The sequence below is a fragment of the Falco biarmicus genome, chromosome 13, assembly GCF_023638135.1.
Source record: "Falco biarmicus isolate bFalBia1 chromosome 13, bFalBia1.pri, whole genome shotgun sequence".
In the NCBI taxonomy this organism is placed as follows: Eukaryota; Metazoa; Chordata; class Aves; order Falconiformes; family Falconidae; genus Falco; species Falco biarmicus.
In genome coordinates, this window is record NC_079300.1 from 6,236,657 (window position 1) to 6,253,576 (window position 16,920).

Sequence of the window (16,920 nt, forward strand, 5' to 3'; positions counted from 1 at the left end):
GAGCTCCCCTGGGCTATGTGCAGCCTGGTAATCCATACCTTAGATCTGAGATAAGCAACGGAAATTTAATGCATGTAACTCCAAGAAGCAGCAGTTAACTGATTACTGGGTCCTCACCATCCCCGGTGCGGTTTCTGCAGCCCACCCTCTCTTTGCCCCCTTGCACCGCAGGCTCCCCCGGGGATGACCCCTTTGTCTCTGCTAGAGACAGGCACAATCCTTCCCAAAGGTCCACAGCAGCCCCAGAAAGCAACACTTTCTCCAACACAGGAATAAGCCTACCTCCTATTTTTTTACTTTTCCAAATGTTCCACAAAAGGTTGTCCCTACGACTTTTACTTCCTTTTTTCCCTAATGTATCAGATTTGTGATGCACATCTCCATTGCCACCTGCTAAAATATCCTCCATGCAGCTCTTTAATTTCAGGAAAACTCAATTGTTTAGCAAGCTCATCTTTCAGGGCGAGTGGCTGCTGTTGAATGGAGAAGCAGCACCAACAGACCCGCTCATCACGGCAGCAGGAGCGATGACAATACTTCATGTCAGAAGCCCGCCGTGCTTCCAGAGATTTTAATCTCTACTGAAAGAGTTCCCTGTTTTTTATTTCCGTATCAGCCTTCTGAATGTCGATAAAAAGAATTACTTGGGCATTATCAGAAACCATTTTATTTCAACAAAGGGCCAATGAAAAATAAACAAGCCTTTATCTGTGCGGCAAGACTGATAGAGTTCGCACAAGTCCTAATTCAATCAGATCCTGAAACAACAGCTATTTAACACAGCGACACCAGCACACCTCTCCCCCACGGCCGGGGAGCTTTCCCGTGAATAGTGAATACCTCGGCCAGCCCCAGCGCTGGGCACTGACTTAGAAAAACCTCACACGATTTTGCACAAATTTTTTTCACTAGCCCATGAGAAAGGCCCCGAAGTTGAGCAGAGAGGTAGTGGTCTGGAAGAGAATTTAGATTACCTAGTCTGCACGTCCCAGGGAACAAGACAAGCAGCACAGCTGGGTGATGAACACCCTCTCCCTTACACGGCTGGGTGACCCACTGGGGAAAACCCAGCTTCTCCTCCTGACTTGGGCACCTGAAGGTGATACAGCAAGTGCAGCATCCTCTGCTGCTTCACAGTGATGGAGATCAATGAAGGAGCCTCTCTTAATCCAAGGAGTTTTCTACTGAGCTTTTCTTTTTGGAAATCTGGGCTGCTCTAGCTGGGAAGATCATTTATAACCCATTATTCCATTAAAACTTGTATATGCCAAGAGCTCTTTGCACTGGAGCTGGAGGAAAGAAAAAAAATCACCCCAAAACGCTCTTCCCTGGCCAGCCCATGCTAACCCCAGACCCAAGCAGCACAAAGGCACTGAGCAGAGCCCAGCTCTGGGGAGGGCCTTCTTCATGCTGAGGGCTTTGGCACACAGTTGGTGGGGTTTTTCCCCCTCCCAGGCATTCCAGCAGCACAAGGGGAAATATTGTGGGCTGGTTTTCTATTTTACTTATTTTTTTTAATAAACAGATTATAAACCCACTGAAGCCAAATGGAATTTCACGGGATAAAAAGCCATTTCTCAGCTTGACAGCTCTCTCCTCACTGAATCCCAGGCCAGCTGCAAGGAACATGTTTTTTAAGAGTTCCCACCAAAAACAACCCCAACACCCGAGTAAGAAAATCCCCTGGAGTCCAAGCCCCCAAGTCTTCCCAGTACCTCCGTGTACCAGAAAGCCTCGGGTAACAAAGCGCTGCAGAAGCCGATCAGCTCTGTCTTTGTCCCAGGAGGAATATTCTCCAACTCCCCCGGGGTTCCTGCTGCCCCTGATGCTCTGGCACACAGATGCAGGGGCCAACAGCTGAAGCCACTGGACTTTTTGCTAAAATAAAGCCTAGATCACATGGAAACTACAGGAAAGAACCTGCTGCTGCTCTTCTTCAGCATCTCCATAGTCTCCCAGATGAACCATAAATACTCGTTACCACTGAACACTCCAGCAATCTCGTTCAGGCACAGAAAAACTTTGGAAACCACCCGCGGGTAAGTCAGAACTGGCTGGCTTTACAAGACTGAGGAAATAAATGCTATTTAGAATACAGGACAACATCCAGGCTGTTATATTTAAGATAACTCAAACGTAGCCTTCTCTTCAACACTGCCCTAATGAAAGCAGGGTCTGAAACGGCTGGTCCAACGCCCACGGGCTCTGCAGGCTGTGGCTCCACAGACTCAGATCAGCACAGTCAAGCTCAGAATACAGCACAGTAACTTTAATTAATTTTTCATCGCCCTTATGGCAGTGCCTGGCGCCCAAACCTGCGGTGCCTGCTGCCCTGCCCAGCCCCTGCGAGCATCAGCTGCCAGCGAGGAGGTGGGCTCTGATGCTCTGGCTGTCTCCAGAGATAGACGGTGGATTTCAACTCTGTCCTCCGTGGTCTGGGAATGCCAAATTAATAACTGAGAAGCCACTGACAAGGGAAGCAGTGGGAGGAGGCAGGCAAGGATTTATGGGGAGGCAAAGCAGCTTGCAGCCCTTCAACAACATGAGGCATCTTCACTGAAATGGCTGAACAGCCACAAACCTTCCTGCCCTCCCTCCGCCGTCCCCCTCCCTCCTCTTTATTGGCCTGCACTGGCTCTGTGAAACATTAACCACGAGAAGCAGTGACGAGAGCTGGCAGGAATCACAGACACCCAGCACCCCCCCTCAGCCTCCATCTTCCCAGCAACACTCCTGGCTCCCTCCAACCGTGGGGTTTTTTGGGTGGTTTTTTTTTGGATGCATTTATTTTGACAGGACAGAATAGTTTTCAACTGAATATTGTAACGAAAATATTGTTAATGACAATTCAGAATAAAAATGGGTTTATTGTCAGTTTGCGAAGATTTTATGGCAAAATGGAGAAGCATTCTGCAGTGCAGAGTTTTTTCAAAGCCACGACTTCAAAAAAGATGAATGCAAAATAAGGCTTTCTGTGCAATATGGCTGGTGCTAAAAGGACAACATGGAGTAAGAGATGTGTGTCAGAACCCAGATATTTTAAAGGAAAGAAAGCAACCTACCCAGAGCTGATCGTCCATTCCTGGTGGGTTCTTTTTAATAAAAGCACCATAATATGTAGCAATATTTCGGTGGTGAGAATACTTCTTCAGCATGTTAATTTCTTGTTTGATCTCTTCCTCTTCATCCTGGGATGAGGTGAAAAGAAAAGAAAAACAAAACCAGAGGCACTAAAAGACTGAAATTCACAGGCTCTCAGTTCTCTTTGTACATGGGTGAACTTGCAAGCACCCCACTTCTGACTGACCTCTCCCAAATTTCCTTGCACCATTTTTCACAGCTGCTTTTACAGCAGAGCCCTGGGAGCCTGAAGTCTGGGCTAGGGGCTAATTGATTGCGCCTTGAGCAAAAAGCTGTGGAGAAAACCCATGCTTTGCCACCTTCCCTCTTGCATTCCTGAACCCTGAACTGGCCAGATCTTGAGGCAGTATGGAAATCAGGTTGTTTCAAAACGCTTCAGATCACGGTGTCTCCTCCAGAGCAGGATCCCAAAGGTGCTGGCCGAATTTAAGACAGGCAACAGGTCTCTCACATGTGTTAAAGACCGACCATCCCTGTGTGCTGCTGCAAACCCTGCAGCACGAGTGGGAGCAGAGCGCGAGCCCTGGGAAGCCCCAGAGCCGCTGAGTATCTGCAGGGCTGAAGTACCCACCAGGAGGGGCTGGCCAAGCAAAGCAAGGTCTGGCCAGAACTGAGCCCTCGCACAGAGACACGCTCTCCATCCAGAGGTGCACCAGTGCCAGACTGACATCACAGCCAAATTACGTGTTTTCAGCAGTTTAAACATTCCTCCTTTTTTTTTAAACTAATCCCTTTCCGATTCATATCATAATTTACACCAGTCTCACGCTGCTCTGAAGCTCATCCATACCTGCATTACCCCAATAATGCACCAGCACGCACCCCTAGACCCATCAAAGGCCCAAGATGGTTTTCTAGAGACCATGGCACGGCAGAAGTGCATCCCAGCGTCCGACATGCCGCTCCTGCCCACCCTGGAAGCAGCACAAGACATTTGGGGACACCAGGTGTTACTGCTGGCATGGTGGCACCACGCAGGGAGCAGGCAGATGCTGACTGTCTGCAAACTCTCTGCCAGAGTAACTCAGCCCTGGTGACAAGCACCATCCCCGTGGGCTGTCGCGGCCCCTCTCCGTCCCGTCTGCAGAGCGGCAACAGCTGAAGCAGCCGAGGCAGGGGAACTGCGCCCATATCCGTTTTGATGTTCTACCTCTTTGCTTTCACAGCCATCAAACACGCCCTGGTTTTATTTTAAGCTGACCGAAATCCAGCCTGCTGTAATTCCACGGGCTGCAGAGCAGCAGTTAGCACCTTGATGTCAATAAGTTTTATTATAAAAGGACTAGAAGGGCTGTTACCTCTTTATTCTTCTTTATTACCCTCGTGGCCCTCACCTGCTTCATCCTGACTTTAGTTTTACAAATGGGCAAAGGCCGAGACCCCCTGGCGAACAGCGAAGCTGCAGGGGCAGCTCTGCTTGAAGAGCAATGCTCCCTGCCCAGGTGTCACGCAACACGGACGGGAACATGGCTTTCTTCCCAAGGTACCACGGAACGGGAGTTAATGACTATGGTCTTCCTGAGAGAGAATTCAGGGAGGAACAGTGAAGATGAGGACAGGAGGAACACATGAAAGTAGGTAGGAGGACCTTGTAGAAATAACCTCCAATTTTATCTTTGGTAAGAACATGGAGAGCATAAGTGCCAAAGAGGATGAGGAACGGGCCCAAACATTACAATGAAAACCTGGGGACTCTACTGGAAGACCTTTATCGCCTCTTTCCTTCAAGCAATCAACACAACTTTGCTTGTTTTCATTTGCCCAGGAAACAAGGGAATAAACACAGTTTATCAAGCCCCAGAGGGTTTGGTTTTTTTTTTTTTTTCACTGAAGCCCTTTGCAACAAAAAAAAAGCAGCTGGATGCTCAACAGTGCTAGGAGCAAGAAGGAGTGCTCAGTGCAAAACCCCACCAGCTCCCCAAGTACCACTAGCCAGCTCCTCAGTCGTCCCCCACCTCACGCCTGGCTCTGCAGGAAAAATGGAGATAAGCCACAGGGACACGTGGTCTAAGGTTTTATCTTGAGTCCCTCTTTATAAGCTGAAGTACTCAAAATGGCCAGGGGAAACCCCAGAGCATCTGAGCTGTGGATGGCACCCGAGGGCATCTCTGCATGGCCAGGCTCCGGGGTCTCCAGCCCAGCCTCCTGCTCCAAGCAGGACCCCTGCCAGCGATCACCACCAGCAAATGCAGCGAGGGAGGGGAGATAAAGGCACTAGCACAGCAAGTTGTTGCAACTCCTCCAGCCCCCAAACTGACAAAGCCCACAGACCAGGTTTTGCTGCTGTGCTTTGCCTCTGTCAATCAATTCTGTTACATCCATCGCTGGAAGCAGGTCATGCAGCATATAGCAGGACCAGTCCCTGGAAAATGATTCCATATTCTCAATTCAGAGATAGTGGCTGCCCAAACTGATCAAGTGCTGTAATTTGAGGGCCTCTACGCTGCAATCTTCCCTAAAAGATAATTAGCAAGAGCATAGATGAGTTCAAGCATCATCATCAGGAGCCTTTGTGGGTTTAGTGCAAGGCACATGGCTGGGATGAGACACTGGCTGGGAGCTCACTGAAAACACTGGGGCTTTACACTCAAAAGTCTTCCTCCATGAAACTGCAGATGGCTTTGTTTGGGATGACCACATTAGTTCTGTCCTCTGTATGCTTCTGAAAGACAAGCTGTCATCAGGGACATCCTGGAAAAACAGGTGGGATGGAGTATCTGGACAAAACAAATCAGGGGCAGAGCTGAAATCAGTGTGTCTCAGGAGGTGGTGAAGGGCTGGAGTGGACACCACAGCCTGGACTGGGTGCCAAACGTGGCTGTAGGCACGATTCAGGGACCAGCTTTAGAAATGACTCCAGAAGTGATTCCTGGGACCATTCCTGCAGTGGTTGGAGGACACAGCTCTAGATCTGACTTCAGCATTGACAGCTGTGGGGCACAGTCCGTCCCCTACCATGTCACAGCTCTGCTCTGTCTTCGCTGTGGTCATCGCCCGCCCTGCCCAAGCCTCGTCCTGCTCTCTCAGCAGCTTTCTGTTGGTGGCTATGGGCCGGTGGCATCCCTTCAGAGGACAAGGAGGTCTCACCCCTGCACCTCACCTGATCCTGCTACCACCTGCTAGCTAGTTACTTCTCCACTCACACAACACCGGGGTCACTCAAGCTGAGAAGCCACCACATGAGGTATTCAATGGGGTAGAAGAGAAGTTCGGTTAGGTTTGTTCTGGGTTGGGTGTTTTTTTTTGGGTTTTGTTTTTTTTTTTTTACGAGGACTGACTTTAAAATTAGTTTTCGCACTATGTATTAAAAGAAAAACTACTGACATGTTTTAATACACCTAAAAGCAGCTTAAGAGGAAAATAATTAAATATCCCAACAACACACCCCATGCCAAATACCTGATTTACTACCTTGCACGTTCAGAGATGTGAGACCCTGCTTTGGAAAGGAAAGTTTTAGATCAGGGAGATCTACTTAAAAGACGTGGCTGAAAATATTGGTTATATGGTGGGATCAGACTTGTGGTACTTTTCTCCAACATCTTTGCTCGGAAGGGATGGTATTTTAAAACCACTGAAGTAAGTATGGACTCAAATTTAAGCCCCTGTTTGGCCTCAAAGTAATATTCTGATTTCTCAGCTTAAATTTGTTGTAACCTCGGACTTCATCCCACGGGAACCTCACTGCTGTTTATGTCCTGGGGTTATGTTTGGTGGGTCTGCCCATTCCCTTAGAGCCTGCTTCCCATGAGAACTAGATAAATGGCACTTGTAGATATTGCAAGTAAACAGAAACAAATCTCATTCACATTTACAGATCTATTTCCACGCATCATTTCACCCGTTAGCACACACAAGCACCTGGATGAAGGTCCTGCAGATATTAACACCACACCACGGTATCTAAGGTATTTCAAGACATACTCCTGAGGCCAGCTGACTGCTTTCACAGCGAGCCAGTTCTGTATGTGCTGAGCTCCTGAAAGCTTAATTAAAAACATTAATTCAAAAAATAAGGTGGGTAGACTGGGATTGGGTCCTAAATTTTGAAATGTGTTATTCCAGTAAAAAATAAAAGACAAAACACATTCTTACTCCCAAACCTAGCATTGTTTATGTAGGCAGAAACTTCGGGAGGTACAACACTGCACTTAAAAAAAAATATAAAAAAGAATCATTCAAGAACAAGCACTTTCACGTCTTTCCTAAATGCATCTGTTCAGTTTTTTAGGGATCATAGCAATTCCACTGTTTTTTTTCTTTTATGGCCACTGGGAAATGGTGAAATTATTCCTTCCCTAAATCCTGTTATTCATTTAATAACTTGTAAATTCTTGGTTCTTAGTCTGATACAAGTTTCAAAAGAGCCACATTTCTGAGACCAAGTTGATCCATTTTTTCCTCTTTATCAGTAGGATGCACAGGGGGAATTTAACTTGCCTAGTAAAAGTTATTCATAACAATACTGGCACATAGTTTTGGTGAACAAAAGCAAAACATGGATGTGGAGAAACTGAAATGTCTTATGAATACCCAATCCTGTTAGGATTTCTGTCAGATTTTATTAACACATTCAAAAGGTCCACTGCTGGAACTGGGTGCTGCTTTGTTTCAGCATAAAATTATTTAATCTCCAAAACTCTTCCAGATTTATTTTTCTCTCTCACATTTATTAAAACCAAAACCTCTTAATGGCACATATTACATTAAGGCAAAGGGATTCGCTTCCCAGGAACGTAAGCCTTCCACCAACCCCCACACGTTATCACACCCTGTTCCCCTTCCCCTCTTGTCTATAATTTAAGGATGCAGGAGGAGGAGGATACATTACCCCGGTGACGTCCATAACCTTAATAGCAGCAAGCTGGCCTGTTTTAACATGACGACCCTGCAAAAGAAAAAGGAGAAGTTTGTTTGTTTTGCTTGGTGGCAATGTTTTCCTTGCAGTGAACAATATCCTTAAACAATCTCATCATCCTGGCAGCATCCACACATTTCTTTATTTTTTTTTGCTTTTTCAAGAGCATCTTCACAGCAGCCATGATGGGAAAGCAATTCCCTCCCCTTCCTCCTGCCATTACAATTAATTAGTAAAGGGCCTTCAGTGCTGTATTTTCCTGGCAAACAAGTGCTGCAAATAGCCTTTAATGCTCAGCCATGCAAAAAAAAAAAAAAAAAAATAATCCCAAACAGCTTGGGGCCTCTCTTTAGCACAGAGCATGACTCGGCTGGAAATGGTCTGCTGGTGATGATGGAAATGTGCTGGTTGGGCACTGCCTTCGGTCCCCTGGGTCCCAGCCCCGGCTCTCACAGACCTGGGGACACTCCAGGGACTCGCAGCCTGCAGGGCACCACTATGCACACTGTCCACTCATTTATTTACTTTGCAAAAGCCTTGGTTAGCAGGTTAGAGAGGTTTTTAAAATCAGGTTTGCTGCTTGGCTGTGGAAGTAACCCCATCTTTGGTGCTGGCACAGGCTGGGAGCATGCATGCATGCATCCAGAGAAGATGCTTGAGAGCCAGCATGGGAACAGAAGCCTGTTGACACGTATGGCCTCCTCTGTTTTCAGCAACTGAAAAATTAGCAAATCACTGCAATGAACTGCTTGTTGCACACTGCTCGACAGCATTAATCCTAATGGAAAAATGCCTGGAAGCAATGGGGAAAACTATGAAGAGCCCAAACTGTTGATCAGGTCTTAAAACCGATATAAGTGCTACCAAGTAAGCCAAATCCCAGCCTTTCCTCCTCTCCCGAGAAATGGATCACCCAACATTGCATTAAAATTGCTCATATTCTCCCCCCTCCATTCGAGGGCACGTGCTCTGCTTACAAAGCGGGCAGAGTCAGCGGACAAGATGCTGCTTCTCCAGCAAAACCAGCAAACGCCAGTCCCGGCGTGACACACAGGGAACAGCAGCTCCTGCCCCGCAGCACTGATAATTAACACACCAAGGATAATGAGGAGCAGAGGCTGAGAGGGGTCAAACTGCAGCATGGCAGGAACAGGGAAAAATAGGAGCTTTTCCTAAATTGCAGGCTCCACCAGCCCCCCCCCCCCCCCCCCCCCCCATCAGCATGCTTGTTGATGAGCTGGGGTTTGTGCCTGGGTTTCCCAGCCCTCCCGCAGGCTGGACATGGTCCTTCACACCATCTTGCCTCCAGCAAGAACCCCAAATTAGCAGACACAGGGACCTCTCGCCAGCCCCTCGGGTTTCCAGGCACAGTGCTGGGGAGCAAACCCACGCACCAGCTGCAGAGCACGGCGGCATCATCCTCTCCAAATTTATGACTTCACCAGGAAGCCAATTCACCCACCAGGGCTCCTCACTCATTTATTAACACAATTTATATGTCCTGAGCAACCGAATGTTCTAACAGTGGATAAAGAGCTTTATTTTAAAGCGTGCAACATAAAAAATAATAAAGCGCAGGCAGCCCAGCAGCACTGGGCTGCGGCTGAAGCATCCCCTGGATGCGGCCATTGGGAAGGAGAGGCAAATTGCTAGACACCATCTATTTAGACAGCATGATGTGCAAAAACAAATCCTCCTCTTCCTAAATTCATCCTTGTTTGCGTGGCCAGGAAGCCCCCACGCGTACCAACTCTCTAATTAAAGCCAACAGAGCACCAGGAAGGGATACACCCGGGCACAGCCACAGCACACTGCATCTTCCATGAGACGGAGCAGGAAGATGGGAAGCAAGTTGGGACATTTCAAGCCATGTATTTGCTAGTTATACCCACCTTCATCTCACACATCACCACCTCCTTTTGTATTTTAACCAATGCCCCGGCCTTGCTGTGGTGGAGCGCTGCTGCCTACCTCTGCTGTCGGCTAAGGGGGAAAGGAGCCCCACGTGCCCAAACCATCCTTCTCCCAGGGATCTGCCACTGCCTCCTTCACCTCCCAAATATTTACAGATGAAGGTAAGAACAAGAATATTGTGTAAGCATTTACCAAAACAAAATAAAGCACTTTGAAACTTATGTTAATGTAAGCCACGAGGGACACCTAGTCATGCAAAAATCAGGCGAAGTAGAACCAGTAAGTATTTAGCCTGGATCTTATAACAAAGATTTCTTTTTCGTACAGCTTGTTCACAGCAATGGATTGTTGAACTTCATCCTGGCAGATTTCCACTTGCATCCAGGGAAACCAGGCATGTTCTCACCAGTTAACTGTCCCCTTTAATTCAACATACCTAGTTCCCAGCACTGATGAAATAATCATATATGGTTTTAGGAAAACCAGTTGATTTTCACCCTACTGGCAGGCATTCTTTTGTTTGCAATACAGGTACAGACAGGTTGGAGAAAGATGCTGAGAACTGGAAGTGATAGATGCAATATGGGGAAAAAAATTAGCATCCCACCTGTATACATTGGAAGATGTCACAGCTGGCAGCAATAAACCCTTTCCACAGCCACGAACCACCTCCTGCAGGTTGGCCATACAGAAACAAGAGCCCATGCCCACAGGTGGGGAGCAAGACCAGGAGCACCTGTGCCCCTGCAGTCCCTCCAAAATATCCAGCTGGACCAGGCAGTGGAGCTATTTCTGCCAAAGCCAATTGTTAATTAACGAGTGGGAAGCACTACACTGTCCAGTGTAAATACTGTGCTACTGGAAGGAAGCTGCAAATGGGAACTGGGTGAGCAAGACCAAGAAAAGCACTAGAAAGCCCCCGTCGCAATGCTTTTGCCTCCTGCGTGTCCTCCAGCCATTAAAACATGTTGGCTTTTTCCTTTAAATCATTGCCACAGCAGGGACCTCCACGAGAAAACCACACAACAACTGAGCCCAGCTCCTGCTTCTGGGGTCTTCCCTGCTCCCCCAACAGCAAACATGTGGGTTAAAACAGGTGAGAGTGCAGGTGCCTGCACTGAAGTTCAATGGACATTCTCTGCTTTTTCAAAATTCCTCCTTTTGGGTGCCCCTATGCTTGGGAGCTCGGCCGGGGGATGCTGGAGAGGGTGCAGCAGCCCAGAGGTGAAGTCTCCAGGAGGACTGGGATCCTTCCAGGGTAAGGCAGTCACTTCTGAGCCTTCAGACCACACCACCATCACCGTTTTTGGTGACAGGAGTGAAGGAAGGCGGGAGGACAGCAGCAATTGCTGCAGCCACCCTTGCTCTCTGCGCCCTCCCGGCCTCCTGCCTGCCCTCAGTCACCTGCCTGCCTGCAGAAACGGAGCTGAGCTGCTCTTTAGTGATCAGTGACATTGCGTCTTCTTGCTGTCTTTGTCTCCTGGCATTGTTCAGGATTTTTCCACTTGTGGGTGGCGTGTGAGCTGCTTCCAGCTTCTTGTACATAACAACGAGAGATGCAAGAGGACAGGCGTCCTCCCAAAGCCCAAGCCGCCATGGCATCCCATCACCAGCCCCATCCTACCGCAAGGCTCAAACTCCTGTGTGGCGTCACCTTTGCTTTGGATGTCAGCATGGGTTGACTCACCTCTCCCTCCCCACTCACACAGGGTGGTGACTGAACCCCCAGAAGTTCAAGGAGAGGAAGAGCAAACCGCCAGGAGGCACTTTCATCCCCCCATGTCGGCTGGTCACAAAGTAAGCACCGCTTGAAGGACCGCTGTCAGCTTCACCTGAGGTACGGCTCCTGGATGTCTCAAATACACAAATATCCTCCAGCATCTCTCTGCTCCTTTCCCTGAAGCAGGTTTTGCGTCTGGCTACGCGACGTGCTGGCTGAACTGCTCGATCTGCTTTCATCTTCATGAATTTGGCACCGTTACAGACACCGTGATGGCTGCGATGGTGTAAAACAAATAGGAGGAAATCAGAGCTACTAAAGCATTTTTCCTCTCCAGATTTGCTGTCAAGGTTCACTTGGGTATAAACCCACATTTCAGCCCCAAGATTATTCAAGCGTGAACTTCAAAGCTGCCACAGTTTTTAATTAAACATCCATCTGAGCATAAATTCATGCTCCTAATTACTCTCAAAATGTTATATCAACTATCGCTAACTTGATAATGTCAAGTATTAAGACTAATTTCTGCAAATGAAGCAGGCACCACAAGTTTTTTCTTGAAAGGTTGTGGTCCTCACACTCCATAACGCATAACGGAACTGCACACGATGGGAAGGAACATCAGCAAATGCTTTTAAACATCAGCTGATGCATTTGGGCATTATATTTACTAAATAAATAAACTCTAGCCTCAATATCAGCCTTCGTACACAAAACCTGCATACCCTGCCCAAAATTCAAGTCCCCATTTTAGGGACAGAAACAAGATGATTGATTGTTGCTTTTTAGAATTCTGCTTGCACAAGCACGCACATCGCCTTCAAGCAAAGCCTGTGATTTCTGTACCCAGCAATGTATCTCACCGTATTTACTTAACTTCCACTGTCTGCTCCTGTTTATTCAACAAAATACATGACTTGCCACCTGCTGCAACCAGTGGGACACAACCAGAACTGTCACTTTCTGGAGAAAGGCAGAGCTTCCATTCCCTCCAGCCAGGCAGAGCATCGCCTCTTCAACCTGCCAGCCAGGGCACCCAGCCCCCACGCCCCCACCCCCGGCCACGCAATCCCCAGAGCAGGCATTTAATGCAGTAACCCTGTTGCACATCTGATACTTGAAAGACAAAACACTTCAGATCCAGCCGTTTTGCAACGCCCTTAGTCATGTAACATGTAAATATTAGAACAAGCGGGATTAGGGTGCTCTTGCAAGGCACTGCAGAAATTTTGACACCAACCGCCTTACTGGGACCATCCCATCCCACCAGCCCTCCCTGCTGAGAAAGTATAACTGGAGGAACGTCCAGTTTCATGCAGAAATCTCAGGAAACTGAGACAAATAACAAAAAGTTTCATAAAAGTCCAAATATCACCACTTTGGCAGGATAGAAGCCTCCAAACTAATTTTCTTCCATTACATTTTTGTTGCAGCTAAAATACCGAGCTGATGCCAGCAACCCAACAACTGCCCTTTCTACTGGCCAAGTCCTGCCTCTAAACCATGCCATTAGATGGAACATCCTTGACACCACCAACTCCAGCACGCACATATTCTTCCTACAACAGGAGTGGCATGAACACCGAGATTTTGCCAGGTGAAAAATCATCAGTACATTTTTCTACATTAACACATCATTTTTGGTATGTGCTCGCTATGACAAACTCTTTGCCAAGCCCTACTTCTGCAGATGCACCATCAAGGTGTTCACTGATGAGTCTCGTCTGCTCCTGACCCCATTCTGCATCCAAGCCCTTCTGCAGCAGAGCTCTCCTGGGATGGGCTAGAACTTCACACAGGTGCCTGCTCCACGTCCTGCCAGTTCCTTGTTTTCCTGTAGTCCGAGGCAACTCGGGGACTCGGTCCAAGATTTTTAGCGTGAAGGCACTTAAGCACTAACACATTGAAAATTGCATCCAATTTTTCCTGGGAGAAGGAACTTTGCCTTCCAACAGGAGCTGTGCATCTAAACTGCCATCCTGCAGTAAATTAGACCATTTATAGCACCTGGTGTGATTTGTTCTCGGTTTTTACAGAGCATAGGCACGTTTATGTACTCTGTTTCCCACTGAAAACAAGTCTTCAGGGTGCCAACCCCCCCACCCCCAACTAGTTTAAGAGGCTAAAATACTTATTGATAGAAAACTAGGCTTATCCTAGTGTGAAAGTCCAGCAAACTCCAAAAGAAGCTGTTCTGTAAATGATTTACTCTAGCTTTGCACTTGGTTTACACATCTCTTCAAACTTATTTGAAATAAATCCATGTTTCTGAGAAGGTAATTAAAACATCAGATACTCTGAATACCAGGTCAGCATTAAGAAAAAGTGAGTCATATAACAGGATGGGAAAAATGTTTATTTTACCAGAGTAAAATATCTGCTTGATTAAAACAGAGCGATGGTGAGCCAGGCCTTATTGTTCCTGCCTGCACTTAACCCCAGCCAGTGGCAGGGGGATTTCAAGCCCCTGGGGACTCAGGACAACCCTGCAGAGTGGGGACCTGGTCCTCACCCTGGCCAGAGACTCAGCCCCATCTCACTGCCTTTCAGCCAAACACTGCAGCAAAATCTCTGCCCTTTGCAGGGGAGGTTGTGCTGCCCTTTTTGGGAGCAGCGTGTTTCCACCTCTCCATCACTTACTGGGTTCTCAAACAGTTTGAGAGCTTCAGAGCAACCCCACTGCCCCAAGGCACTCAAAGACACGGCTGACTTGATGCTGTTCCTTTCCACTTGGGGCAAACCCCACCTGCTTATGGGGCTACCTGCAGCACCCTCTGCCACCCCCGGCTCCGACACGCTCTCTGCAAACAGCACCCTCCCATACACATGGCATGCCTGAAACTCCAACGCTTTGACACCAGAAATGAAACCCTATGAAAAAAGATAAAAAGGTGCATCCAATGCTCGACATCTCATTTGCTGGCCGAGTGATGGTTCCAGAGCTGCTCCTCTGTCCCCTGAGCTCTCCAGCAGAAAGCTGGTTGCTCAGTCAAGCATGGCTCTTTAGCTCTGGCCAACCTGCTGCCACCCCCTGCGCTGCTTTTGGAGAGCACAAGACCTTCACCAAGCAGGACAAGCACAAATGTCACAGACAGGTGATCCTCCCTTACACCTGTCATCTTTGCCAATATTTTAAAAAGTAAAATCGTGCAAAACATTCAAAAAACTCAAAGAGAAACAAAAATAAAGGGTTTGGATTTTCTTTTTTTAAATTGGTTCTTCTCAGCTGGGCATTGTTATTAATATTTCAGTTTAGATTCAACTACCAGAGCTTCCCCTTGGAAAGGCATAAATCCCCTCCCAGCAGACGTCTCTAATCGCACAGGGCCAAGCTAATGCTCTGTGTTGACCGAACAAAGCTGACCTTTGCACTGAAGTATTTCTAATCCTCTGTATCAATCCAAGCTCTGATCAGGGCTCTGCAGCTGAGAGCGCTGCAATTCCATTACTGCAGCTCCACAATAGGTCTGATGTTAAGTAAAGACAGCAGGATTATTAGATTAACATGCTAAATTGTTAAATTAGAATATTAATAATGTCCAGAAATAGCATGCACTATAGCATATAGGTTAGCAAGACTATAATCTTATATTTCCTTATACACAGGGGGAAACACATCCCTCACGCCGACGCTTGCACTCATGCTGTGCCCCCTGTCCCTCTTTTGTAGTTCAAAGGAGGCCGGGGACACCAGCCTTCCTCCAGATCAAGACGAACAGAGAGGTCTCCCTCTTCCGTGGATAAACACACTAGCATAAGAGGTCCTAGATCAGCCTCAGAGATCGCAGATCCTTCCAGAAGTTTCTCTAGATGTTGCTTGCACCCCTTCTAATTCCACCCAGGGAAAACCACTGGTTAGAAGGCACTTGCGCAACTCTGCGGCTCTGCCACCATGGAACACCAGCAAACTGGCAACGAGGGGCTGTGTATCTGCTTCACGCTAAGGACTATGCAGATTTTGTCCACACGTGTTTGAAGCTGCAGGTTTTGAAGAGCTGCGCTCCATGGTCACAGGAAACCTTGTGGCAGGCCAGATTTCAAGACATTTCAGCATCTGGCAGGGGTTTCCCAGGACACAGGAACCAGCATTGCTCTCCTGAAGGGAGGTCAAAGCCTCAACGAGAGCAGGTCTAGGCTGGAAGATGAGTGGACCGAGCAAAACAGCATGGAGCAGACAGAGATCAACAACCAACAGCAAATACACCAAAGGTGGGTTTAAGGAACAGCTTATGGAAAGCTGAGGCACCAAAGGACTAGGGAGAGATGGTCCTGACAACGAGCAATGTATTAAAAAAACAACCACCCCCCCCAAAAAAAAAAAGAAAAAAGACTAACAGGAAAACGTTTCCAGAGCTGGTTCCACACTGAAGGCAGCAGGACTCAAAGGAGCACGAGCGGGATGGAGGGATGCCGCCAGTTGCTGCTGGACCCCTGGCAACTTTCCCAGGCCCTCCCCTGTGAGCTTTGCTCTTTGCTCGAGCAGCCCCAGCACAGGCAGGGCAGCTCCCAGCGCGGGGGCAATCCCCACCGCGCTCTCCCAGGGCAGCAGCCCATCGCCTGCAGCCCCCCATGGCAGGGAGGGCAGCAGGTCCCTGGGGGTGCTCCTTCCCCCCCCGGCACAGCCCATCCGCCCTTTGCCCTGGCTCCTCAGCTGCTCTGCAAGCGCACATTTTTGCAGCTAAATGAAGGCAGTACAGCCTGTTCCCAGTAACATTAGTTCATGACAGCCATGTTATTACCACCCTTTAACACCCCCACTGTGCTTCTGTTTCACATCACTGCCTATTCAACGCTGCAGCATTCATAACTAAAATTAAATCTGCGTTTAGGAGACCCACGAGGCACCTTTTGCACAGGCCACAACTCCAATCGCAGCACCAGGTTGCTCCTTCCGGTGGGAAGCACTGAGCCACGGGGGAACGGTGCTGCTCATGTGTGCTAGGACCACCCCATCCTCTGCAGGCAGACACCTGGCTCTCAGGGGTGGCCCAAGAAAGACACAGCCTCCTCCGATGGGCCAGGCTGTCCCACCAGCTGACATCTTCCTCCAGACCCTTGCTGCTTGACTTGTAGCAGGGGACCACCACACAGCTGGCCAGGTCTGGACTGCAGCAGGGAGCTTTCATGTCCACAGAGACCAGGCAGACGCCCATTTCCATGTGCTTTTGCTAGATATGACCCAGTTTGCCCCACAGCCAACCACTTCCGCACGGTCCCAGGGCACATCGGCTTTATCCATGCCACAACCACACTGGTTTCAACATTCAAACCCAAACTCCACGACAAG

The 16,920-nt window shown here is 48.2% G+C and overlaps 1 protein-coding gene across 6 annotated transcripts in view; it reads right to left on the minus strand.

The window, feature by feature from the left end:
- TNIK (TRAF2 and NCK interacting kinase) overlaps positions 1-16,920 on the minus strand; it is a 163,142-nt gene that overhangs the window by 69,271 nt on the left and 76,951 nt on the right. For all 6 annotated transcript variants that reach the window (XM_056358796.1, XM_056358792.1, XM_056358795.1 and 3 more), the window contains exons 3-4: positions 7,973-8,029; positions 3,063-3,188 (exon numbers count right to left, since the gene is read on the minus strand). In XM_056358796.1, coding sequence (XP_056214771.1) covers positions 3,063-3,188; positions 7,973-8,029 — 183 coding nt within the window. The remainder of the gene's footprint in view (positions 1-3,062; positions 3,189-7,972; positions 8,030-16,920) is intronic.